This window comes from Pholis gunnellus (genome assembly GCF_910591455.1).
Source record: "Pholis gunnellus genome assembly, chromosome: 8".
NCBI classification, from domain to species: Eukaryota; Metazoa; Chordata; class Actinopteri; order Perciformes; family Pholidae; genus Pholis; species Pholis gunnellus.
In genome coordinates this window covers 6,194,646-6,222,475 of record NC_136534.1, presented here as the reverse complement: position 1 = coordinate 6,222,475, position 27,830 = coordinate 6,194,646, and the positions used below count along the sequence as shown (strand labels likewise).

The 27,830-nt window shown below is 42.0% G+C and overlaps 3 protein-coding genes across 5 annotated transcripts in view; 2 read left to right on the top strand and 1 right to left on the bottom strand.

Annotated features, from left to right (window-relative positions):
• The window catches only part of rims2a (regulating synaptic membrane exocytosis 2a), a gene marked incomplete at both ends in the record, with an annotated part of 124,855 nt that extends 119,542 nt beyond the window's left edge, over positions 1-5,313 (top strand). For all 3 annotated transcript variants that reach the window (XM_079164693.1, XM_079164694.1, XM_079164692.1), the window contains 5 exons: positions 3,877-4,018; positions 4,235-4,347; positions 4,596-4,697; positions 4,859-4,998; positions 5,110-5,313. In XM_079164693.1, coding sequence (XP_079020819.1) covers positions 3,877-4,018; positions 4,235-4,347; positions 4,596-4,697; positions 4,859-4,998; positions 5,110-5,313 — 701 coding nt within the window. The remainder of the gene's footprint in view (positions 1-3,876; positions 4,019-4,234; positions 4,348-4,595; positions 4,698-4,858; positions 4,999-5,109) is intronic.
• A 6,965-nt stretch (positions 5,314-12,278) lies between these two features.
• dcstamp (dendrocyte expressed seven transmembrane protein) lies at positions 12,279-13,909 on the top strand (the record flags this gene model as incomplete). The annotated part of the gene is made up of 3 exons (XM_079165399.1): positions 12,279-13,334; positions 13,437-13,769; positions 13,850-13,909. The coding sequence occupies 3 exons, from the start codon at positions 12,279-12,281 to the stop codon at positions 13,907-13,909; spliced, it is 1,449 nt and encodes a 482-aa protein (XP_079021525.1).
• Positions 13,910-16,686: 2,777 nt separating this feature from the next.
• On the bottom strand, positions 16,687-26,022 carry dpys (dihydropyrimidinase). Its single transcript, XM_079164686.1, has 9 exons — positions 25,560-26,022; positions 24,123-24,281; positions 23,666-23,845; positions 22,046-22,235; positions 21,575-21,731; positions 21,213-21,354; positions 20,452-20,594; positions 17,680-17,887; positions 16,687-17,258 (listed from the first exon to the last, which is right to left on the bottom strand). Exons 1-9 carry the CDS (start codon positions 25,809-25,811, stop codon positions 17,199-17,201), a joined length of 1,491 nt encoding a protein of 496 aa, XP_079020812.1. The 5' UTR covers positions 25,812-26,022; the 3' UTR covers positions 16,687-17,198.
• Between the last annotated feature and the right edge of the window lie 1,808 nt (positions 26,023-27,830).

Sequence of the window (27,830 nt, the reverse complement as noted above, 5' to 3'; positions counted from 1 at the left end):
GCGGGGTCAACTGTCTTGTCCTGTGCCTATGATGCTAGACACATGTTCATATGGGGTCAGAACAAAAGCACCATAATTGGTTCTCTAGCAGTGTGTCAAAGCAGAACACTTTTTTTTTTTTACCAAGCTGCACTAAAGACAGTTAGCAGAGGGGCTTAGATTTGATTTAAAGCCATACATTTGCTCTATGTGCTACGCCCCACACACACCATGCCAGTAGCAGATGTATCAGTATTTCACGGACCACCTGTGAAGAAATCTTTTTCTCTTGGCCCCACCGTTGTGTCTTTCTGCTCTCGGATTGTTTAGATAAGGCTGACCTTGGGTGGTCAAATGGTATATAGACTGAAAACAGGTTTCCTGTTTAGATACGTTTGACCCTAAATCAAACAAAGAGCTTGTTTCATTGTTTTGAAAGTGTGGTTTGTGATTGATCAAGGGGAAATTAATTTCTTGTAACACAACATAGCTGTGTCACAGAGGCTGTGGGGAGAAGGCAGATTGAGTTGTCAGGTTCAGCATGTGAATATGATCATCCACTTCACATTCTCAGCAACTCTGAAAACTGCCAGCAAAAGCAGAGTGAATTCCTCCCGCCACACAGCACAGCTGTGGAATGGTAGTTTTGGATAATAGAAAAATAAAGTAGCGGAGTTTGGCACGTGATCGTTGAGTGACTGCCATGTGGCTGAAGCACTCCGACAGACTTAATGACAGCTTGTTTTCACTGGTCTTTGTGGATAAGATGGGGAGAGGGAGGGATGGGACAGGGGATGAAGAGAAAAGGAAAATAACGGTGATGAATAGCACAAAAGAAACAAAACAGCAGGCAGAGCAATCAAAAAGAGAAAGCAAATGATAAAAGAAGAGGTTAAAAGAAATGGTGAGAAACAAACTGGGGGGGGGGGGGGGGGGGCTCAGTATCTCTGGGTAGAGCTCGTTTACCCGCAGAGCCAGCCGAGGTGCGCCTGAGCAGCCTGGCGCTCTGATTGGTGATGCGCGATGCAGCGCTCTCCCCTCCCCCCTGAAGAAAGAGGTGCAGGAGGAACGTCAGACCCAGACAGAGCGAGACTCAGCGACTGAAGCAGCGTTTATCTGAAGCTCTCCCTGAGATGCGGTCGACAGAGAATTTAGGGACCGACTAGACGATAGCACAGATCAATTGCACAGATTTGCTCTTCCACAGCATAGAGTCTCTTATTGCTGGACTTAGGAATTTATCAAAACAGATTAGATTTTTAAACCTTTTGCCAGCAAGATCAAAGCTGACGGCGAGTGCGTTCCATTCGATTCACCGCATTGACAAGGACGGCCGCCGGTCACCATGGGCAGGCAGGGGCATGATACCTCTGCTGCGGTCCCCGGGATGCGTATCCAGCGCTCCCAGAGCAAGATGAGCCTCTCTGCATCTTTCGAAGCGCTGGCCGTCTATTTCCCCTGCATGAACTCCTTCGATGAGGAGGACGGAGGTAAGATGACATCTGGGGAAGTGTCCCAGCAGCAGCTGCTGGCTGGGGGGGGGGATTTAGGACTAGCGGGAAGATGCAGAGGTACTGATTGTGAGGAGATTTGGGGAAGGTTGAGAGATGTAATTATAAAAAATGAGGATGACAGTGTAGTTCAGTTAGGATAGTAATGTGATGCTTGAGGTGTAACATTATGAATTAAAAGTTGATGTCTGTGCCTGCGTCTCCAGAGAAGTCGATTTATCATCCAGGCTCTCTATTTGTTGTGGGATACACATACTTCTTCTGTTGTTACTGCCGCCGCTGGTGGTGTTACCATTGATGATGATATGAACCAGTCTGACAATATATTCCACTCATGTTAGTCACAATATCTCATTTCCCCCTGATGATTTAAAATCTGGCTCTGTGAATGAAAACAAAGGATTTAGTAGCCGGACTGAATCATTGTTTAGTATCTGGTGGGTGAGGGTGCTTATTTAGCTCAGGAATACAACGTCGCTCTATGACTGTGTGAACAGAAGTGATGACGCCTACTGTGTGTGTTTAGAGTTATTTATGCTCCGATCATTTCCTATTCTTGTGGCGGGGGGGATTTATTTACAGACAAATAAAAAAGGTCATGGACTTGTATACCTCTACATACTGTTGCCTGATCACGCACACACACCTGCACTCACACTTCCACTGTTTGGACCATCAAGCAGCTCTCCACCAGTCATTGTGTTTTGCTGTCTGGCAAGTCCCAGATTTGAGGGCAGTGTCTGCAGGGCCTTCTGGTGACGAGCCAGTTTGTCTGACTTTTAGGCCTCCGCTACTTCATGATGCCAGATACAGAAGTGCTTGGCTGTCACATTCTCCAGCCAGTGTTGCTAACGCTCATCTGCCACTGCGTTTAATGCAGTTGTGTGTGTGTGTGTCTTTGTGTCTGTGTAGATGCACATATGTGTGTGGGGAACATGGTTTTTTGTCGAAGCAACTCTTGTAAAGTTATTTTATAAAACCACTGATTCATTGATAGTATGGTAAGCATAGTATTGGTATGTCTGTGATTTTTATCAGCAGTATAAACATTAACGAATGCGTTTCATCGAAGCAGCAAAAAACGGTGCGTTTTTAACGTCTGTTGATAACATCTGGTTGGCCCAGGTCTACGAGCTGCGGTTCGCTACAGACGTCAGAGATGACCTCTGCGGCTTCGTCTCCTATTGTAAAGTGTGGCGAGCAGGAAGAGGAGGCGGGTTGCCGGCTGAATAACGGAGATTTCAAGGCTGAAAGGCTTCATGTGTGTTTATGATAGGACGCCTCTCTTCTCCTCTGACATGAGGAGGGAGAGCGAAGACAGCCACAAAGGGCCCGTGATGATGCTGGATTAGGGCTGCTGTAGTCGAGATGTGATTCATTCATACAAACAAAATGTCTCAGACGGACTGGCATGAGGATATCGACGGATCGTTTGTCATGACTTTGCACCTGGGGGATGCAAACAGTGAACTCTGCGTTGTTACCTTCGCCTGGCTGAGTAGTGAGAAGTTGACCTCTGGGAAATAACACGATGCCCTCATTTAGCATTCATTTGATTACAGATATGAAAATCGAGACGACATAACAGTAATAGCTGCCATGACATTTCGTCTTTTATCATAGCCATGCCTGACTTTAATTATAAACTTGGAGGTTGGAGATATATTTCAGGGTGATAACATATTAGATCGACCGACGGACAGATGGATGTACTTTCTATTTATTCTAGTTTTCCAAAGCTAAATGGCTTGTATCAAATATCTCTTTCTGTGTAGTGTGTGTGTGTGTGTGTGTGTGTGTGTGCTGGTAGCATTCATTCTTTTTTTTAGGTCTGTGTGCGTGTGATACAAGCGCAGCCACGTGCCCCCTGATGCGCACGCTGTCAGGGAGGCTGGGTGGAGATGAACAGCAGCAGGGCATGATGGTTGGAGTCAGCTGTCGTCTTGGATCAGATGTGGGGAGGGGTTACGCTGGATTATGGGTGGAGCATGGACTCACTACGGCTCCGACAAGACCCTCGTAGGCAGTCGGTAGCACAGACCACAGGAGGGCTGCACACGTTGTGTTCGACGCATACACCTCTGTGGAGCTGGTTGAACTAGCCGCCTTGTTTTGATTGTCACAGTGAAATTGCCTCGATGCTTCATAAATAACTTCATGGTATAGAGATTGATTTTCATTCTTTGAGTTTTGTTTCCCCTCTAGACTGATTTTATTTTCTATAAACAGACGAAAGCGCAGGAATGTCGGTAGTAATCCGTGTGAGTGCAACTCGCTGTATGAGTCACAGAGCGATGCAACGTCCCGGATTGACAGTCTCCACCCCTCTTTCCCCCCCTCTTCCTCCCTCTCTCCTCCCTCCGCCTGTGTGTCGTTCTGTGTGCAGAAGCGGGAGGTAAGAAGTTGCGCAGTACGATCCAGAGGAGCACGGAGACGGGCCTGGCGGTGGAGATGAGGAGCAGGATGACTCGGCAGGCCAGCCGGGAGTCCACGGACGGCAGCATGAACAGCTACAGCTCCGAGGGAAAGTAAGGAGACGCACATTCATCAGCCAAAGAGCTCCTGCACACTTATTGTACTGGCAGCAGTTTGAACGTACACAGCCAACAATTTGATTTAATGACTCACAGGCGTCACTCTTCTTCATCCTCATGACTTTCAACGGGCTGCAGTGGTTTGCTCAACGACAGCTTTGTCTCATGCCAACATTTCCGTGGTAACCGGTGTGTCTTCCTCTCTCTCAGTCTCATCTTCCCTGGCGTCAGGCTCTCCTCAGAAGCCCAGTTCAGTGACTTCCTGGATGGTCTCGGTCCCGCTCAGCTGGTGGGACGACAGACGTTGGCTACTCCCCCTATGGGTGAGAACAATAACCATTCAACTCAATACATTTATGGTGCCTGGTAATAATCTTAGGAATAGCTAAGAATCGAAAATGTTGAATAAGTAAGGCTAATAATCTTGCAAGTGATATATTATTTTATTCCTTATATACTGTAAAATAAATATATAAGTATACCTCAATAACTTGTTTATACCTATACCGTATATATGCGGGTAGCCATCAGTCAGTAGTGTGCTAAAGGTTCAGGTATTTTTGTTATTCAGGAGACATCCAGATCGGTATGGTGGATAAGAAAGGAGCACTGGAGGTGGAGATCATCAGAGCCCGTGGCCTTGTGGGAAAACCAGGTTCCAAGGCACTGCCAGGTAATTAAAGCTCTCACACCTGGCATTATCACAGGCAATTACACACGTACTTGAGTTCAACGTAAACGCTGATATATAATGAACTGGCATGCTCCTTTAGGGCTGAGGGATAAGAATCAGAGGTTGTGCGTAACATTTCTTGGCTCCTCCTCTCTCCTCAGCACCATATGTAAAGGTCTACCTTTTGGAAAACGGAGTCTGCATAGCCAAAAAGAAAACAAAAGTAGCAAGAAAAACCTTGGATCCTCTTTACCAGCAGCAACTGCCGTTTGAGGAGAGTCCAGGAGGGAAGGTTTTACAGGTAAGAAAGGTCTCACAGGAATTCACCGGTCTCACTAAAACCACTTCATCTGTCCCTGTTTCAACTTCGTCTCATCCTTTTGATTCATTTCTTTTTCTGTGTTCTCCGCAGGTCATCGTTTGGGGTGACTATGGACGCATGGACCATAAATCATTCATGGGAGCAGTTCAGATACTGTTAGATGAGCTGGACCTGTCCAACATGGTGTTTGGCTGGTTTAAGCTCTTTCCTCCTTCCTCACTGGTGGACCCTACTCTGGCCCCACTGACAAGAAGAGCTTCCCAATCGTCACTGGACAGCTTCTCTCGATCATAGCAGCGTGTGGACTGATAGCGTTGTTGTAGCAGCCAGTGTTGCGACTACAGGTCACGCCCCCCGGTTACACTGCATGCTTGATGTTGTGTCTTCTGAGCCTGTTTCTAGGGGTGCAAAACGTGATCCTGTGTTTTGAGCAAAAACGTTGCGCACATTGTGCACGTGGGGCGAAGCGTGTCGCAAGCGCCTGGCGGCCGGGATTGCCGGGTGTTGTTGTTGTTGTTTGGAGGAAGCTGGAATGAACTCCTTAGCACGAGGAATCCGTCAGTTCCAGGTTTTCATCCAATTCGAAGCCATGGGGGTCAGCACTGGGAGCCGCTAAACGAGTTCTACAGAAGCCCTTTTCGAATGAAAAATAAATGTTTTGCTTTTCTTTTCTTTTTTTTTCCTTTCTTTTCTGTTCTTTTGTTTTTTCTTCTTTTTTTAGAGTCAATGTTCTTGTATCTGAAAGGGGTGACAGTGTTTCTAACCAGATGCTTGGTCACGCCACGCCAACAGACCTAGCTGTGTAGATGGGAGTTTTGGAGACCATCACTTTGGGTGAGGTGTGTCCCAGCTTGTATCCACACTCCCCCCCCACTCCCCAAAAGAAATGCCCTGCATACTCTAGGTTCATGTACTGAATCAAACCGTGCTGGTAAATCACCAGAAAGACTTCAAAGTTAATCAGAGGCAATATTGAAGTGGCTACCATCAACACTCCAGAATATGCAGTAACAATCCAAACCCCATTAAAAGATGTAAAACCTACCATCATTCTTTCTCTGTTGATATATTGTATGAAAATTAAATGAGAAAAAACTATTGTTTTCCCTTTTAGTTCATTTGCATGGACACAAATTTAGCTGAATTAAAAAAAAAAAAAAGAAAGAAAATTATTTTCTTGAGGCTGCAACTTGCATAAAAGATGAAAAATAAAACAGATCAGCCATTTTCAACAATTTATATTATTTTTAAAGATAAATTTCACTAGTGCATGGTTTTCAAGGGGAGTGAATGCAACATCGTGATTAAAAAAAGAAGACATTGTTAATCATTCTTTAGACCATTCATGAGTCTGTGTTTAGCAGACATGCAGATAAGGGAAACTTAAAGGAAACTTTTGGAGCTATTTAACAGAAAAATGTTTATGTGACAAAAAGTGATAATGAAAATAAATGTAAGTTATTTATTTCATTGTAAAAGGCTTATGCCTTATAAAGATAAACATTATGTGCAAATTGTACATGTTTCTCTTTTTCTTCCTTGTCCCAGGGTACTTCTCATTGTACTATTCATTGCTACCATTGTTCAGTCCCCTGATATTGTCCAGATTTGAGGACTGTTGGTTATTTTACAGTTCTGTATTGTTTCAGTCTGTATTTTATTTTGGATTTGATTTGTTTAACAAGCATGTTGAAAAGGATTTTCTGCAACATGGCTTGGGCACACCTTACAGTAACTCAGCATGTTTTGATAAAGATGATATTTGGAATTTTTGCAGTTTCTTGTACAGTGCATGTCAACTTCATTACTTTTCTCCCTCACCTTAAATTGAACTCTACAACAAATTAGTTCTTGGTCTTCTGCGGCCAATTATTGAAGTTTCAGCAAAAACATTCCACCCCCCCCCCCCCCCCCCAAGGTCATATTTTCTTTCAGGTTTTTGAGAAAAAAAAGTGACAAGGACAATGTTTTATATTTAATGGAGGTTGACGAAACAGTTGTGATTGCAAGTGTATTTTATTTCAGTATTGTTGACGAACATGCAAAAATAATCTGTATTGGTACAGCAAGAGGTCTACACCTAATCAAGAGGCAGCAAACATGCAGGAGATGTGTGTTGCTGTGGTTCCATTTTACAGGCACTGTTTGTGAAGATGAGCTCATCACAAGTTCAAATAACAAGGGATATTGCCACAGAAAATGTTTTTTCTTGTTTTAATGAAAATGAAATTAATTTACTATATTTTTGTTAGTTTTATTTAAAAGCCAAGACCAGTTTATTTTTTATTTTCTATTTTTAGTAATTATAAAATACTTCTCATGTCTGGGAAGTATATGAATCTTATAGTTGCAGTATGTCTGAATGAAATTGACCTGAGGCATTATTCCTTTTCCATATGACGATGCTGCGTTTTAATGTCCCAAAAAACCTTGCTGTCACAAGCTACAGTATATATTTTCATTTTAATTTTCACTGTACATACCTTTAGATGTCACAATTTGACTCAACAAGCTACCATGACTAGATTGATAGACTCGTTTGGAACAGGAAAAATGCCTCACATGATGACAAAGACATATGTTATTTATCCTTTTGAATGCCTTTTCATTTTCTCTTTTTGGTGCAATGTGTTAATGCCAAGGCTATGTCTTGGTTAAGTATGGTTGAGTACAGAGATTTATGTAAGTTATTTTTCAAATTAAAAATAAAAAAATTGATATTACACTGATGCCAAGAGTTGGGTGGTGATAAGAGCAACACACACGCACAAGAGTGTGACACGCTTCCTATAGAAACTGCAGAACAAGTAGGAATAAGTAAGAAATGTCAAAATCAATACCGCAGGAGAAATCCTGACTTTTGGTCATCAGTATGGGCCAAGCTCCAAAAACCCTGGATCCTACAATTCCCACAATGCAACCTATTACGTTATTATTGTATACCATGGGCACCATGGGGTCTCATTTGTCACCGTTGTATACGCTCAAAACGGGGTCTGAAAGAGGCGTACGCCACTTCCCACACAAATGTTGTGATGTATAAAATCTAATGTCTAATAGCTTAAACAATTGCAGAACAGAGCGTCAATATTTTTCAATAATCACCAAGTAGGATTTTAGTTTTCATTAAGTGTTAGTGAGTAAAATCGCTGCAGTGAGCACAGCTTTATTGATTCATTTATAGTGTATTCCATTTACCTACGTATGTTGAATACTCTTATTGTAAGTCGCTTTGGATGAAAGCGTCTGCCGAATGACTGTAATGTAATGTAACGGTAACAGATACAGCCTACTGTACACAGACAAACTGTAAACAGCTGTCTGATGAGAGTATCAGCTCTCTGCAGCAGAGGAGTAACCATGGTGATGCCACACACCGTCTCCATCACCTCATGGCCAACCTTCACCACATAATGCCGTAAGAAAACATCAATAAATAAATTGCGTTCACCTATCATACTAGGGTATGTGGAGACCACTGACTGTCGTGATCATTTAGGAAGTGATCAGTCTGATTGCTGTAAACATATAAATACTACAGTGAGACTGGTGATGTGTAATGCTGCACGATAGATACTCTGGTGATGCGTCAATGGAGGAATTGGGAGAGAACGAGTGTTCAGGGATCATCTCATCCACAAGCACTTGGATTTCTGTGGCTCGGTCGTCTCTGTGATTCACCATAAAGACCTCATGATCAGCAGCTCATTTCTATGCATCAGCACTCATGAGGTGCTTTGCATCGACCGTTTATGGTCGAATGTGGGCATGTAGAGGGCGGGATGTGAGGCTGAACCAGCTCTGCACATTTACAGGTTGGTTTAGGATTTATAAAAGGAAATTGTACACTGGAAGCGTATGCAAGGTTTTATAAATCTGAATATTGTTTGGAGCTCGTGCGTTTCCTCCTTTGAACGTACGCAAACATTTAGTGTGGATCCCTGCGCACTGTTCTATAATGACATGTTTTCAACATACACTATGTCAGTTTTCGAAATACTAAACTATGATTATTGATGACTTTTTCATGGCTTTTTTCAACATACTTTATTCGACTTTATTCGACATACTGTACTGTGATTTTTTTGACGTACTAAACTATGACTCCTCACGACGTTTTCAACATACTATTTGCTGTGCCATCACCATCAAGGGCGTAGGTTTGCATATGGTCCATAGGGACTAGTCACGACCAAAGTTTGGGAAATAATTGTCCCCACCAATATTTTGTTAATTTTGCACAATATATTTGCAAACTCATTCGTATTATTATTATTAGTGCTGGGCAAGTCAACGCGTTATTATCGCGTCAAGGCATTCATTAATTAACGCCAACAATTATTTATAGCACGTTTCTTTTTATTTTGAAAGTCCGTTGCTCGCTGGCAGCGGTGGAGGAATGGAGACTACTGGACATCGCTGCGGTAAAGTCAGCAGACACTCAGATCTCCGTGCTCAACTCAGCAGACACTTACATGTTAGTGACCTATATGCTGAAATTCATTGTAAACGCATTCAAACGGCACAGATCGGGAGCGAGCGAAGGACTTTGAAAGTTAGCGGAAAGATTAACGTGAGACAACATCCGGTTTCTTCAGACTCACATTCGGTTTTCAGAATAAGATGCCAACAAAGTATGAATTATATTCACATTAAGTATAAAACATGCTACCTGCATCTCGTGAGTTAAAGGGAAAATACACCTAAATTGTGCGTAAAGTGTCTTTATTCTTTGTTCGCTGGGTAACCATCATCACCTCGGAGTTACAGAATTATATTGATCAACAGTAGAGATACATTCACATGCTCTGACATTGAAACATTTTATTCCTGTTGCACAGCAGTGGAACACGTTTCACATACAGTCAGCACACTGAGCACAGACAGTGCAATAAATATAACTGCTACTGTGTAAAGGGAATACTGCTGTTAAAAAGCACCTTATTTGTTTAAAGTGTGCAAACCAAATGTTATTGTTCATATAGCAGTACTTTTCAAATAAAAGTGTGCAATACACTACTTTTGAATTCATTATTGAACTTTGCAATAACAATGCGATTAATCGCAAAACATCCATGCGATTAATCGAGATTAAAAATGTTTATCGTTGCCCAGCACTACTACTAATTGCATAAAGGAGGAAAGCACTTAATTTATAACCTATTAAGTGCTGCAGAATAGATTTATTTTTTTTGTCTTTTTTGCCTGCACAACTGAAAGGTTTTTTATATATATTTTGGATATAGAATATACTGTTACTGTATATTGGCATTTTAGCAGAACGTTTTTTATTCATTTATTTAATTATTATAGCAGAAATTGTTTACAAGAGCACAATGTTTTTCATAGATTTAGCCTTTTAGTTCAGCTTTCAAAGTGCACCAGATTGATGTATTTAACTTTAAAACGTGGACTAAATGTTCTAAATGCGCGATGTTTCCAAAGTTAATAAGTTAAGTTAATAAGTAATTGTGTTAAATAATTGTGATCTCAGTATTGACGAAATAAATCGTAATTTCACATCAACATCATTCAATTCAATTGATCAAACTACGAGACAGTTCATAACTATACTATGAGATTCACCATGACATATACTATGGCATCTTTTGATCATTTTTATGGAATACTATATGTAGCCCCCCTTCTCAATTCCTCTTTTAGTTCAGGATCTTCAGATTATACCTCTGTTGCATGGGAGGTGAATTTGAGAGGGTCTACGAAAATATAGATTTTAGGAATGTGCCTACAATAGCTCAATTTAAACGAATATACTCTGACTAAGGTGCAGAGAGGCCTGGTTAGCTTATGATACAGCTATACAGCTCTATGAGTTCAAACTCATGCATTCCTATGTAGCCCTGTTTAATAAACCCTGAACCCTCAGGGACCTGACTGACCTCACCTGAATATGCTTGAGTGTGCAAATCTGCTAGGGGCTTGATGGTATAAATACGAATGGGACATAACTTTGCAACAACATATCACGTTACCTTGATGACACCAGAAAGTGTTGTGTACAATTGTGGGTTTTTGTTTTACTTTTTCACAGCCTGGAACAAATTCCAGGCTCTTAGTTTACGAGATTAAAGGATTCTGTATAAAATCCTTACAAGTGCTAACAGTATCTATTATAGTAGAGCTTGGAGTATCTATCTTCAAACATTATAAGATATTATAATAATACAAGATATTAGATACATTTTGAAATCTTGAGATCCACAGGGTTTATTGGAGGAAGAATTTTATTTTTTATTTATCTTCAAAAGTATAAAAGCGATAAAAAAACTGTTTATTTGTGATACTTCATATATATTATATAAAGTAAATTAACATATATATTTTTTTACTTTGAACAATTTGCTTTACTGCACAACCCTTTTTGTGTTTCAACAATGTTTCTCAATCAATGTATCATATATTACCTGAAGTAAAATGTACTTTCTTTTAAAAAGGTGTCCTTGTTGTGAGCAGTTTCATGCAGGAACTATTTTCTTTCAACCCTATTTCCTACATGAAACTGCTCACAACAAGGTCTGTGGATTATTTTGAATAACCAGGTCAAGATCTCTGGAAAGAGAGTGTTGAGGTTTTCAAATGTAGTTTTGGGCGTTTGTGCCCTATGGTCCCATTATATTGGAGAGAAGGAAGACATCTCTGCAGATAATTTATCTGAAAAACTAGACAACTCACCAACATGATCTATAATGATTAATAGCACTGCAGGCAATAGGAACAAAAACATGTATTTTTGATTTTGGGTTAACTGTCCCTTTAAGGTGCATATGCAGCAAGTATTCTAAACTCAATCATCCATTAGTGGCATACAGCCTTGCGATCTTCAATAAAGTCTCACACACTGTCATATTCCGGCCTCATATTAGCCCTCTGGTTGCTTCTGCTTTTGGTTAAAAAATAGGGATGACTGACAATGACGAATGGCTGAGGTTTGAGGGGGGCGACAGTTCCTGTTTTAGCCGTATTTAAGGAGCCTGCAAACTGCATGCATAAGAATAGATGTCAAGCTCTGCAGCGCAGGTATGTACTTAATGATCTCATTACATTTGCTATCACATGTCCAGCATTTTCAAATTCAAAATGTATCTTTTCAGAATAGAATTTTGACAGAAACGTTCAGCCACACAGTTGACCATTAAATGTTGTATATATTTTGCATGTAACCTCTGTTTCTGTTTTTATGTGGCTGTTGTACTCTAGTGTTGGTCCCCCACACACACGCACACACATACTCTTCCTCGATGTCCAGGATGCTATTTCCATTGATTGCAATAAAACGGAGCCTCGAGGATGTTGGTTATCTGGCTGTAGATGTTTTCACAACCGGTAACAGGGATGGCGTTCGAAGAACCCTCATCCTCCTCCTCACATGTAGCTTCTCCAGCCTCCTGCTCAGCTCCCTGCTCCTCCTGTACCTCCTCTTCACCCTCAACTATGAGCTGGCAGTGGCCGGAGGGATTGCCGTCTGCGTTGAAGCACTACTGACGGTCGCCCTCTTCCTATCAAAGAGAGTAAGGTGCTTGGGGATTCTATTTGTGATCTCCATTTTCATGAAGAAGAGTCGGAACCTGCTCCTGACCGCTGGGACCAGTTTGGTGGTCCTTAGAAATATCCGCAACACCTTGGAGAACACCACAGGCCTGGTGCGGAGCATGATTTGCAACCTAAAGGCAAAGACAGCAGCCATCGTCGCTCCGTTCAGTAACTATGTGGAGATGTTGAAGTGGCTGGGAAACATGCTCAAGGGAGTTACAGACTTAGGGGTGGTGAACCTCGACTCCCAACTCAAGGTGTCGCCCAGACTGGAATCAGAAGAATTCCGGTGGAAACTCAGTGAAGCAGAGCAGAAGCTGAACGACACCGTGAAGTATGTCCAGGCCCTCGTGAGCACGGTCTCCTCTGTGACCGATAGGATGTTTCCTGCCATCAGCTTCCTCGTGCTCATGCTGTTCATAGCACTGCACGTGAAGAAATACTGCGGTGACGCCAAATACCAAAACCGCTTCATGAGCAGCACGTTTGTTGGTTTCGACGAGAGGCGGAAGATGGAAGGAAAGCCCCACGTCCTCCCCCTCACGCCAGAGGAGGAGAAGCTGTACGCCGCCGTCCCCTGGGCCCGTCCCACCACCAGAGAGGGGCGAGCCATGCTGAAATTTGGTGTTCCGGTTGTCTCCCATTTTATGGCTTGGGTCCTGTTCATAACTGTGGATGCCTTATTGTACTGCTTTGTCGATATTGTGACAAGACAGCTATCAGAGCTAGAACCGTTCCACGTCCCGTTATTAGTGAGCATCAAAGTAAGTAAGTTTGTGAGAGAACTTCTGATACGTTTCTGCATTTACAGTATTTGTCCCATGCAGTCCGGCAGCTGCTGAATATGAATTCTTGTGTCCTCTCAGGGGATTGTGACTCTAATAGGCATACCGCTTGGTGAGGAAAACCATCAAAAAGACTTCTCCTACTCCGTGACCCTGTTTGAGAAGAAATGCCTTCCTAAACCCAAGCTGCTGCTCTACAACTCCATAGTTCCTCTGGCTGCCATCCTGCTCACCTTGTTCATCATGGCTCTGATGGCTGCCAAAGTGGGCCAGCTCAGGCTGATGGTCTGCGAGCGGTTCTTCCCCAGCGCCGCGGAGGAGAGAGTGGAGTACCTGCACGCCAAAATCCTGAGGAAGAGATGCAAAAAGAGGAAGGGGAAAGACAACCGTAGCCTCACGTCACTCTATTTAAAGGTATTCATTACTGTCCGTCGCTGGTTACGTTTGTAAACCTCTTCGGGTAGTGCTTAACGGTGTTTGTCTTCTCTTTTCAGCCACATTTCTGGTGCCCGCTGCTCTTCAGGCCCAAAGGGGATCCGCAAAGTGTCGCGTGAAGAAGCTATTCTTTCAGTTGCATGTTTTCTCTATTCTATGATAAGAAAACATAAGGTCCCCCTCCTTGAACAACGGATTCTACATCATTGCTTTAAATCAACTTTTACCTCATTGAACAAAGAAGCTGACACTTGTGACTTAACACTACCAGTTTATATCTAATGATCTATTATTAATCTATAATCTAATATTTAATCTATAGCTGTCCTGTCCGTCCGAGAAGCACTGATCAACTCTCAGCGAGCCTTTCTCGAGATGATAAATAAGGTCCTTCAGATACAGCAGTCAGGGTGAAGACCTGATCCAATGACCGCTGCAACTGCAACACTGTGCCGCACTGTTTGTAGATCTGATCAAGGCATTTTGATACTGTTGATTACAGTATAATACTCCGTTAAATAAGCTGCTTTCCATTATTTTTGATGATTGAAATTGAGTCTTTCAGGCTGAGACTGTTGTTGTAGATGGTTTTAAATCAAGTCCCCAGGTGGTTGATAAAAGTGTCCCACATGGATCAATAATAGGCCGTCTGTTGTTTATGCATACATAATATTAATATTTATCTTTCAACTGACCATTGCAATGTCTCTCCAGAGCACCACGTTTGATGTTCACACTCTGATCTATACTAATAGTGGAACTCTAACAGGTACAGTATGTTATGCCTCCACTATACACAATGGATTATGGAGATATACTGTTTGCAAATTGAACAACCATTTAAAGGTTTTTAATACCAACTCTGAACTAAAGACTGGTTTCCGGCACTATGCACCTTGTAACTGGAATGAAAACAACTCAGGGACTTCAAACGTGTCCTTTCGGATATCTTTGCATTATATTAGTGTGTGTGTGTGTGTGTGTGTGTTGTGTAAATATATTTTTTCAGATACTTTTTTATATTCCATGGAATATTAAACAATAAATACGTGTTGCTCAAGCACTGTGCTCCATCACTTGACTCTACCTGTACTGTGTCATTGTTATTCAGCAACTGGCCAATCTGCCAATTGACAATTCTGGTAACCATGGAGAGTAGTCGATAGATGCTTTATACAAACCCTTTCACACAAACAATTGCCCACCAATTACCTAATAATTATTATAATTATAAATCAATTCAGAGTAGCTCCAATGAGCACTCAGCAACTAGATATGTTCATTTATTTGTCAGACATGACATCATGTTCATTACATAACAAGGCAGATGACATTATTCTATGATGAATCTATCCCTGCGTGTACTGTGATCATCGACATAACCGGACATACTGTAAACATTTAGGATTGATACCACAGTACTGCCAACCAATCAAATATATGAATCATACATAAACAACATTAATGTAGGCTAGTTGGAGTTAATCATGGATTTGTGATGCTAGCAGTGAATCCTATTATTCATGAGTGCTCCACAGTGTCTGTCTTACACAATAGATAATAGATAAGATTCTAATAAGCTACAACACAGTGACAGGCTTCTTTATTTTACCTCCATGTGGAATGCTCCTCTGCAGAGTAGAACAGCGATGTTTGCTTCCATAATGTAAGACAGATGTCCCCTACATGTGCAGCGAACAGCACTGTCCTCTTTCCACTGATGCACCGTCGCTGTTCATTAACATCTCACAGCCGTTAGATGTATATACATTTCTCTTACATGTTTAATAAAATAACTTGGTCATTTATTCTGTATTTATTCTTGTTGTATCAGGTTTTTAAATACAATCCACGTTATTTGATTTAAATGAAATTGGCAATCTATCTAAAATGAATAGTTTGTATAAGTTTATATTGAAATATCCTGACACTAGGTGTGTAGGAGGAACCTCCCAGAATGCACCAGGGCAATCATGGACAAGAGTCTGTTTGTTGTATGTGTTCCTGCATTGTTACTGGTGTTATTGTGTTTTACATTACAATACCTGCACTGTTTCCACATTTCCATTTCTGTTATACAAGCAGTTATGTCAGTTCATTGTGAATGTGGTCAGACCATGAGTGGTGTCATGTGCATGCTTGGTCAAATCCTCCCCAATGTATGGAGTAGACATCACAATATATAACCAGGTTGAAGGCCAAAGATTCAAGAATGTGTCCAAAAAACAAAATCTCTCTCTCAATATATATCAGTATTAAATTATATCAGTATTAAATTGTATCAGTAACTTTAACCTGAAACTGCTCCTGATGAGCGGGACCAGAGATTGCAGAGCACGCTGTGATGTAAAAACACAATAGTGCGTTCTCAATCTCATATGTGGCCTAATTTAATAAACAAAGAAAAGGCAATGACCTATTCCGGTTTAAAATAATAGTTTGTCCAACTCTGCTAAAATGGTTAAGACACTTACTTTTCCTCAATTTCAAAAAAGTTGAGTCAACATAAATAAGCAGTGTGTATTTTCTCTTCTTATTTACTTTATTGAACTCCATGTAAGGCACATTTTCAGAGCTATTCATTGTCGACTGTATAATCCCACACCGCCCCTTCCACTGTCAGAGACAAGAGGAAGGAAGTGGTACAGCTCAAGGATGAGTAGGCCTTCTGTGACTCACACGCTGCCACTGACCCGTGTGGCTACATGATAAGCTCACATTATGTCTCAACTGGCCCTGTGGCAAAAAACCACGCCAGCATGCCAGCCCAATAGGAAGCTGCCACATGATGCTCGGTGACAGCCGCAGACCTTTTTTTTTTGTTTGTTGTACCATGGGAAGGAAGGAATGCAGTCCATACATGGGCATAGTTAGAGTGCATTTGATAGTGTGCGAACCTGCTGAATATGCAAAAACAGAGTCAATCTGGGTCAACGAAGTGAATCATTTTAATGAATAGTTCATCAAAGGGAAGGATGCTTTTGGGTTACCAATAACAACAAACATTAAGGAAAATGGGAGAAATTTCGACAATAAAAAAAACTCAGGCACATTCACAACTAAAGCCAGTTTTAAGACACAATGCACAAAGTGATGAAAGATCCCTTTTTCAAATCACACCATATTTCTCTACCATGGAATCATGCATAAGCCCTATTTTCATTCCTTGCAGTGAATTACTTGATTCCATAATGTATGTTGGAGCACATCTACTTTTCAGCAGCAGAACCTCACACAGTTGAACAAATATAACAGTGGTAGTATCTGCCAACAGAGCATTGACCTGTTGCTGACCTAAACACAGCGACCACCTTTACTGCACACAGTGATTTGGCTGAAGGCTGATGGCTGAATAATGTATGTATGACTTGCAGAAATGTCTTGCCTTCCAGGTTCTGGGCCAGTTGTTCATATAGAAATGACTTTGCCTTCATAGGGCTTTCTGATCACAGCTGTAGGTGTCCCCACCTGCAGACCAAATACAAAGCAGAGAGAGAAAGGTTACGTGACCTTTGTGTACAGGAACTCATCAGGATTTGCTTAAATTAAACATAAATCTTGTTAGCAAGTTCACCATGCATCCAGCATGCATCCAGCACAGCAGCATTAGCATTTATTTTGTTATTTCATTTCTAGTCTGGCAAAAGCAAGTCCAGTAGTTCCTGTGTTTTAGCTCGGTTTTTGGTCTCCGCCAACTCCTGAGGGAAATGTGTGGCTCCCGAGGAGCTAAATGCTCCACTCCATTCACCAGCTAGTCAACTTTGTCCGTCTGCTGTTTGGTGCTGAGCAGGTAGTGTATGGTGGGTTTTTAGGGTTACAGTAGCACAGACAGTCTTTTACGAGCTGGGGTATTCTTTTCTACTCATAAAGGTCGTGGGGATTGACTGACCTGATCCCTTTGCCTGATTCTTTTGTAAACAAATTCAGAGAAGGGCTTCCTGTGGATGAATCTGCCGTGTCCTGCTGACACCTGCAGCCGCCCATCCTCATAGACCACTTTGCCCCTGGAGATGGTGACGACAGCGACACCGTGGCACTCCATGCCCTCGAAGATGTTGTAGTCCACGGCCTGGTGGTGTGTCTTGGCTGATATCCTCCTGCCAAGACACAAAGACACAACTACATGTACATTTTCAATTATTTTGGAACTAAATGTCTTCATCGCATGCAAACCTTGTTGAAAACGTAATGCATTCTGTTCTAATCTGCCAAGATGTACTCACACACAGCATCGAGTTACTGCAGACACTGTGCAGCAACAAGCAATGAACTGAATTATTTAAAACTTTTGCTACATATTTAGCATGGCTGTGATAGAGTTTATAGGCAGAAATGAATAAAATGATGTAAATGATTTATCTGAAAGCACTCATAGTTAATGTATTCAAGATTTATGTAAAGTTCATAATTCAATACTTTTAACTGAACTGCACCATGCGACTGCTATGATCCCGCTCCAACCACATGCAGCCATGTAACGATCTTCAATGTAACCAAATACAGCGTTATGTGGTGTTTGTACTGTCATTGTGTATTATCATGCTACATGTACTTCTACTTAACTACATTTCAATGTGTTAGCAAATAGTTACCGCACATCCAGCAGATACACGTTGCGTTTCTGTCCATTTGACAGATTTAAATCAAAGTCCAATATGCACTCTGCTTTGAGCTCTGATGGACTTTTCAGAGTGCCGCAAACTGTTTCCGACTGCGCCCGAAAAAACCCGCCAAAAGCAGCGATTGAACCAAAACTGAGACGTCACTGAGCTCAAAAACAAAAGAACGAGCTGAAAGACACAAAACGTCTCTGTGGTGCTGCAGAGTCGGTTGATATCTCTCTGCTACCACTTTCTCACACAACTTGTGATCCAACTCGTGAATCATGCGATACATTTTTAAGTACAGAACCTTCCCTCGCTGCATGTAGTTACTAACAGCAGTAGTAACTTAATGCACCTTCTCATCAGGGTGGTGGAAGGGCTTTTTGGGAAATAATAAATCTCTCAGACGGAAAGCCCATTAAAACACTTCACATTAAAATAATCAAACGCTCTGCACTGTACAGATTGATGATGTCTGAGAAATAAATCACATCTAAATGAAAAGACTAAATCAGCGGAGAACAGTGAAATAACTCAGCCAGTTGCATGAAACACATTGAAATATCTTTTTCCTTTTTTTTCCCAGAGAGCACTGCTTCCCCCCCTCTTTTCACACATTTCCCGTTGACTTGTAGAGCCAGACACCATGCCACGTGTGCACTGACAAAAACAAGATGTGTCCTCATTATCCAAGTAGCAGCAATTATGAGACACACAAGGCCATCGGATGAACTTCCTTTAGGCGTTCCTGGTTACGCAACCGTTTGTGGCCCCTGGTCCGGATGTTATGCTATGAAGCGACACTCACGCCGAGGGCAAGTCATTACGAAGTTTCACAGATGAATTCGCGGCCGCGGCGATCAAACACGAGGCGCCGTCATGCTTGAAAAGGCATCGCGACGTCCGCAGACACGCACGCACGGTGAAGACAGAGCACGCACACACCCGAGCAGGTGACGGGCCTGAGATGATCCAAAAACTGAGAACTCCTCCACAGCAGGAATTGTATAGGTCTCACACAAGATTGTTTTTGTTGCCAGTGAATTAATCTACAGCAAATTACACCAGTATGTAATGTGTTCTTCTCCAATTCACATCAGCGGTTAGTGACTTCCCCCCAGGGGCTGAGCCCAGATTCTGCAGCAAACAAGAGCAGTGCAGTGCATTCTGGGTTATATAAGACCTGGTGTGCCACAGTTCACGAGCTACTGGAACGCAAACTGTCCTCCGTTGCCTGCATCTGTGCGTGATGTGCTCCGCAGGACAGCAAACTGTCCTCCGCTCCACATCTGGATTGAACAATAAGAAAATGGAAAGACGCAGCCTTGTGATATTCTGAGCTGCTTACTGAAAATAGCCTTAATGCTGCGTGTTCTCTTCTATGACAATTGGTTTAGCTCCCACGTGAAATATTCGTCATCTTTAAGATCCTCACCATGACCCATCAGCATCATCCCACTGATGCTGTGTGCATCGAGCTGAAGCAAGTGTTCAAAATCCTTCCAAAAAACCCACAAAAAACAGGAAATGTCATTCCGACAGACTTTATTTTTATTTTTTTAACCGACTGATGAATGTCATTCATATTTAAATTGTGTCGCAGCTGTAGATAAGTGATGACATACCCTGACTTCTGGATAGAGCACAATCGGCTTACGTGGTGTGTGTGTGTGTGTGTGTGTGTGTGTGTGTGTGTTGAGGTGGCACAAGATAAAAGATACATCGCTTCTCTTTTTAGTTGCCTGTATCTATAGCATGCATGCTTTACTACTAAACTTTGTAAACTTTATCTTATTCAAGCCAATGCTTGACACCCCGGAGACGTGCTTTCAAGTCTGCCCAATGTTTCAGCAGCACCATCTGCAGTCTGCATCTGCAGGAGCTGCTGATAGCGCTGAAAGAAATGTTTCACTTCATGCTGAGAGATAAGAGAGCATTCACAATGCGCTTTGGAGTCGAACACATTTGAAACTGTACACACAGCGTGTTCCTTTTCCTGCTCCATTTCAAAAGCCCCCCCCCCCCTCCGCTTGATGGCTAAGAGTCGGGGTCCTCACCTTGTCATCTTAGGGTCCCATATAACCACGTCGGCATCCGAGTTCTTGGCGACGCGGCCTTTCTGCGGGTAGAAGTTGAAGATTTTTGCTGCGTTGCTGCTGGTGACGGCTACAAATCGATTCTCGTCCATTTTGCCACTGTGCTGAGGGGGGGGGGGGGGGGGGGGGGGGGGGGGGGGGAGCACAAAGAGGCCGGTTCGAGTGAAAGGGGCCCCACGGTGGATGACAACAAAATACAGAATTAGCAGGCAAAAGGTCAGTGCTTAACTGCAGCAGCAAGCAACTCCTTTCTGCCAAAATATCATCTACTGTGTGATTTGTGAGCGCTGTGGAATGTGGTAAATCTTCCAAGCGGCCTTGGGGCAGCCGGGCTTCACAACAACTGTGAGAAAATGCAACGTCGGCTTTGTGCAGCGATCTGCAGCTCCGAGAGCTTTCAGCCTTTTTTCTGTTTGTATTGTAGAAAAAACTGTTTATGCTTGATATTTCAGCTCAAATAAAATGAGAAAAGTATAATTATTAGTGTTAAAAGAGTGTACACTCTTAGCCAAACATTACATTTGATGATGATAGCCCAGTAGGGTTTACAAATGTACAATAAACGTAAAAATAAAATAAGTAAAAGGGCCCTCGTAGGAGCCTTAGAATCTGGTAATGTGTCTAAATGTATGTATCTCTTTATCAGCCCACTGCCACATCACTCCTGCTGTTTCAGTGCTGAACAATGTCAGAATGAGAGCATTCACATCATCAGTACACACCACTCCTTTCTCCCAGATCACAGACATCCTGTCCTCCACTCCGTTCACTCCGTTTGGGATCTTGGTGAAGTCGTCTTTGCCGAGAGCCTTCTGGCACACAGAGAAGGTGCAGTTGTCCGTCCCCGTCACACTGAGATCATCACTAGCACGTTTGATGGATAAATATATGTATGGGTGAATGACTAATGAATGAATAAGCAATACAGAGCAAATACATAACAGCCATACTTGTCAGCTTCAGCATCTTCACCCTCCTGTCCTCAAAACACAAACAACAATTGCTCCAAAGCATACACGCTAAGTTACAAAGCGCACTAATCTGCGATGACACGGCTGGTTGCTAAACTGTCAGTTCCACCTACTTGGCCAGTAGGTCCATGAGGTACCCAGGGGTGCTGGGGTCAGGTCTGAGGGGAGGACCCATGACAAAGCTAGCAGCATGGGCCCAGTCTTTGTGCCAGCAGTGAGTGCCGTCGGTGCCCAGTCCAGCTGCAATGGGCTCCCCGAACACCACACGCCCTGTAGAGAGAGGACAAAAAAAAACAAGACGTTTCTCTTTGTACTGTTTCAGCGGTCACATGACGACACATGACGACACCACCTGCTGAAGAAGACGAAAAGTTAGTTAAATTGCTGCTTCAGAGGTTTTTCCACCGTGAAAAAAAAATCACGTGGACACATTGAATAACTTTTATGTTTTGTTTTTTCTTTGAAAAAATTCAAGACAATAAATATTTATACCAAACATGAATACTGATATTGGTTCTGGCTTTAAAAAGACCACCATCTCTCAAACCTTGCCCTATTTCAACAACAGGGGGCAGCACACTCACCATCTCTGCGTGCACTAGACACCACCTTGGCGGCAGATTTGCTCATGACATGGACCACGTACAGCGGGCAGTTGACAGCGTGTGCGATGGTGATGGCTCGCTGGGTGGCCTCGGCCTCCACCTCCTCCGGCCGACACAGCTCATGGCCCTCTGGCCCCGTGATGCCCAGAGACAGCATCTTCTTAGCACCCTGCCGAGTCCCAGCGGGGACGGAGACAACGAGGCAGATTAAAGGTTATTGGAGATGAGAGGATGACAACAGCGCAGTATCTGACCAACTCTAACTAAACTAATATTATATATTATATATAAAGGAGCATGTGAAAACATGAACTGACAACTCAGAGCGGTGCTTTATAACATGTGAACCCTTGTGTTAGAAATGATCTTCCTTGTCCAACGATGTATAAATGATGATGATTCTAAAATCTATTTTAAATATTTGTTTCACTTTTCTTCTGACCTTTTTAAAAATCTAATATGTAGAGATGTATTAAATTGGTGGCGCTTCCCTTTGTCACAAACTGGGTTTGCAGATTTTGTGAAAGTGATCGAATGCGGAAATGACAACAAAGCAACAACAAAGGGAATATTTCATGTTTTATATGTTGTATGTGCTACGCATGGACCAATATATATTAATTTACTTTGACAATGAATAACCCACTTAGGCCTTCTATGAACAAACTGCTGTAAAACTAAAACAATAAGAAATATTAATATCTATTAGGCATTGAGAAGGAGTTGTGCTGCATTAAAAGTACAGTCAGCACCAATAACAGATGTAGAGAATATAAATAAAATCAGCTGTATTCAACCATGTTTTACAGCTGGAGAACAAAAACAGATGTCATGCATTATTTTCTCAAGCAATTCTCATGAAGTTAGAAAAAGTCACGGACTGTTTTTTTTGGAGTGGTCAAAGAACAGATCATTTGGGTTAACAACACAAAGTCATGTTTACCACACCTTTAACGCAGTAATCATATGTTCCCAACCACAAGAGGCCCACTCGCGTTCACTCTTCTGGCCTTTGCTGCTGCCTAGTGGTGAATTGTTGTCATGACATGGCATTCTGACTTTTTCAAAGCAGAAAAAGAGGCCCTGGAGCCAGCACTTCTAAATGGACCATCTAATTACACTGGTGCTTTACCGGATGTGACTTATCAAACTACCTGTGGTGAAAACGACATATTCTTGGGACAATCCGGAATTCTTCGGGTTAAAAATTTTCTGAAGTGGAGTATGGACGGGGCAAAATTTGCCTTTGGTGTTACATCACATTGTTTTCCATAACCAACCTTTGATTTGCTCTCATTGCTACGACAGACAGTGTCAGTGGACTTTGAACCATCTGGAGCGTAGTTAAACATTTTGCTTTTAGCTTAGAATAAAAAAAATGGAAACTATCACTATTATGGGTGAATGTGAAAAGTGTTGAGTAGCTTCATTATTTGTTGCACTCCTTACTAACACATTATTTTCACTATAAAAAACATTATCTGGCAGGGAGAGTGGAAATCACGTACATAAGCGAAAATGGGAAACAAACAAACAAACTCCATAGCTGCTCTTCAATACAAGTTCCATCTTCCATCTTCAAGTTCACACTGTACGAACCTCTGCGATCAGGTCTCCGTTCTCGGCATGCACCTGAGCTATGGCTCCGACCTCCTTACAGTGGGAGAAGGCAGCGTACAGCTCAGAGTCCTGCAGCATGAACACGTCTTTGTAGGCCATAAACATCTTAAAGGAATTGACTCCCTTCTCTTTGGTGAGCGTCTGCATCTCTTCTTTGACCTGGAGAAGAAAAGGGTTGACATGGAGGAATAGAGTAACATTGCTTCTATATTTATAGTGCCCCTCTGAAAAAGGGGTAAACATTCAGGAACATTGTGCCTTAAACAGAACACAAGTCCTATTTGACATTTATATTCTACAGCAGACACTTGTGTCTGTGCGATAGAATCGGTGCGATTCTATTTTGGGATTGGCAAACATACTTGTAAGCTAACACTTTGCCAAAAGAATGTTTTGCTTTTTTTACATTTTTTTGTATCTATTAACAATGATTCACCTCGTCGCTCCACCATGTGACGGCGACATGCAGCGAGTAGTCGCAGCAAACTTTGGGGTCAGCTGTCTTTCGCCAGCAGTCGTAGGCCTCCAGGAGAGACTTGCCCCTATGAGGGATGACAAAGTCCAGGATCATTGTTGTCCCTCCTGCTAGGGCGGCCTGGTGAAACACACGCATTAAAAGGATGCCAGTTAAAGATTAACATTCACACACACACTGCCAATGTTAAGCTTAGGCTAAATTCTGTATGTACACCGTTATTAAGACTGTAACGTGTAGTTCACTCAGTGTTATACAAAACTGACACAAACTGCTAGTTGGTATTTGATGTATTATGACTTAGTTGTTTAGCAGCCTGTTGAACTGCACAGTGCCAGGTGTGGACAGAAACATGAGGAACACTGGAGTAAAGTAATACCGAATGTTTATTCATGGTTCTGTATTTGGAAATATATTTTCACACCTTCCAGATTATGTGTGTGCACCTGATCACAGCCTTCAAAATAAAACACCAACATGCGCGTCAAGTCGAAGATAAATACAGCATTATAATAAAATGGAATCTAATTTTGCACAAGTTAATTTAATATACTTCAAACAATTAAAAAAAAGGTGCAAATTGAATGCCAATACCACAAATGAATCCTACACCTTTGGTGCATCAGTACATGTCATCCGGGTGTTTACCAACGGTGACAGCAAATTCGATACATTCTTAGATAGTCAGGATATTGTGTTGTGCACTGATGGAAAGTAATTAAGCAAATTTACTCAAGTACTGCGCAGTACAATTTTGAGGTATCTCCAATTTCTACTACCTCATACTTCTACCGTTCAATTCAGATGCAAATATTGCATATTGCATATATTTACTTGACAACTTTAGCTGCTAGGTAATTCAATTTGCAGGTTCAGATTGACAAAACAAAATATAATGAACAAAAAGTATGAAAAATGAGACTTGAATGATCCCTGGGCAGTCACTCACAATCTACCCAGCACTGCATTAAGTAGTACAGTTACAATAATAAAGTGATGACCATGATAATGCATCAATAATTACAATCCAATATTATGATATACATTACTTTTCTTAAATGGGTCATTATGCCGAATGAGTCTTTTTTACTTTTGGAATATTTTGATGCAATAAATGAAACTTGATGATAATACTGGATGAATATGACACCGATGATTGCTACTGTTATGATCATTGTAAGCGGTTCCGGCTTTGTAAGGTAAAATAAATAAATAAATGTATATTGGAGAAAATGAATTATAAGAAGTCAAACTAAAAGGTAGTGAACATTTGAACAGCGGATTACTGTGAAGGCAGCGCCGCTTAACGTCATTACCGTGACGCACGTGAACGTGTGATGGAACCCCTGCTTTTGTCCCTCATCGATTTTATACAGTGTCAATAACTAATATGTTCACCTTGGTTCCGATGTAGAAGTCGTCCACAGCCTTGGTGCCCATGAACGCCAGCTCCATGTGTGTGTGCGTGTCGATGCCGCCCGGGATCACCAGTTTATCGGTGGCATCGATGACTCGCACTCCCGCCGGGATCTGAAGGTTCAGTCCCACTTCCACTATTTTCCCATTCTCGATGTAGACGTCGCTGATCACGGAGCAGTCCTCGTTCACAACTTTACCCCCTTTTATCAAGATCCCGCTGGACCCGGACATCCCCGCTGTGCACGAGAGAGAGAGGGTTTAAGAAAGAAAGAGAGACAAAAGCCAGATGTTGTGAAAACTGAACAGAGGTGACAGCAGAGCAGCACATACGATCTGACGCTCGTCTGTGTGCAGAGAGTAATGTTCAGAAATGTTCAAAAAAGAAAAAAAACTGCATGAAGGTCAGTTCCAAAGTTCTTGTAAGATAGGGATATGGCGGTTATTCGACTTTTGCAATGTAGGAAATGTGTTTTTAACTGTTAGACTCCGCCCTCGTTAAACCATCCGCCCTCCTCGCTGCAACACATTTTCACTGCATTCCGAAGCGTTTCCTTTTCCCTTTTTGTACATATGCAGATGCCCTTACAAAGTATATAGCCCACTCTATGGGACATACTACTCATACTACATACTACTCATTAAGTCTCTTAATTGCATCCTCGTTTACTTGCCTCCTTTCCTTGCGTCTTAGTCCCTCCCACCAGGGCTGCATGGGGAGGCCATGCGAGGAGGGAGGAAATGACAAATAAGAGACTTGGGTGTACCCTACTTCTTCATAACGTTGCATTTTGAACTTTGACCCTGTTGCTATCTGTTGCACAGAGGATTGTGGGTCAGAATAACCAGAAAAGCATGCTGGCGTTTCCTGGCATACTAAAGAGTAGGGTAGTATGGATATTTAGAATGCACAGATTTTTACTAAACTGGTGAGGTGCTCTTTAAAATAAATGTGAAGTGTGTATTGTGTAGAACGTTCCAAAGTAAAAAAAAAACATTACTCTGGCAGATACAAAACATGCTTAGATTTATTCACATAGTTTATTTGTTCCCAAGAATGCATTTTGTCGAGAAAGATACAAATAAAATGGTACTTATGTGGGTCTGTCAGAGGTCAGGGGAACAGTAGAAGTACTAAGTAAGTCTAAATAGTTTACCCTGCTACCTAAAACTAATGCAGTCTAATACAACAGTCCTCCATGTTCAGCTGTTGGTTTTTTATTCGTATCGTGAGGGTAGGCTAAAAAGGAACCACACTACGTTGGTTTGAATCCTATTTATCAGCTCAATCCCAGTTTGAACATGTAAACGATGACTCCTTCACAAGTTCCACATGGTTCTTGGCTCTGAACACCTCCGAAATAAATGATCTAATGATATAGGTGCTCTGGCATTACCCTGGCCTCCAACTCCGCCGTAAATAATAAGGACTGCCTTTATCACCTACGTAACATTGCAAAGAAATCCCCATTATCAGGCTGCTAAACAAAGAAAAGAGATTACTCACGTATTAGCTTCTCTGTTCTGGCTCCCTGTAAAATCCAGAATATAATTTAAACTCCTTTATCCTCACCTAGAAAGCCCTAAAGGGTCAGGCACCATCATATCTTATGGAGCTCATAGTACCCTATTACTCCACTAAGAGCTGCGCTCCCAGAATGCGGGGTTACTTTTGGTTTCTAGAGTCCCCAAAAGTAGAATGGGAGCCATCTTCCAGTTTAAGACCGGGGGGCAGACACCCTCCCCACATTTAAGTGTAGGCTTAAGACATTCCTCTTTAAAAAAACGCTTAGGGCGGGCTCAGGCTTGCCTTGGACCAGCCCCTAGATACACTGCTATAGGCCTAGACTACCGGGGGACTTCCTCTGATACACTGAGCTCCTCTCCCTCTCTATCTGTATGTATTCATGTTCCATTAATACATGTTACTAACATAATTGCTTCCTCGAAGAAATTAGTCACATTTCTATTAGGATTCCTGCTTTATTATCATTGTATTATATCCACTGCTGCTGTTATTAGTATTAGTAATCATTTTTCTATTATTAATTCTGCTATTATTACTGCTACTATTGCTGTTACTACTCTCATCATATGTATCATTTCTGCCATATGGATTGACTATGTAGTAATTTGATCATGTTGTTCATTCTGTACACAAACCATCTATTGAACTTCTGCTGATCCTGGGAGAGGTTTCACTCCTCAGTTGTTCTCCCTGAAGTTTCTTCCTTTCCCCCCCAGTTAAAAGTT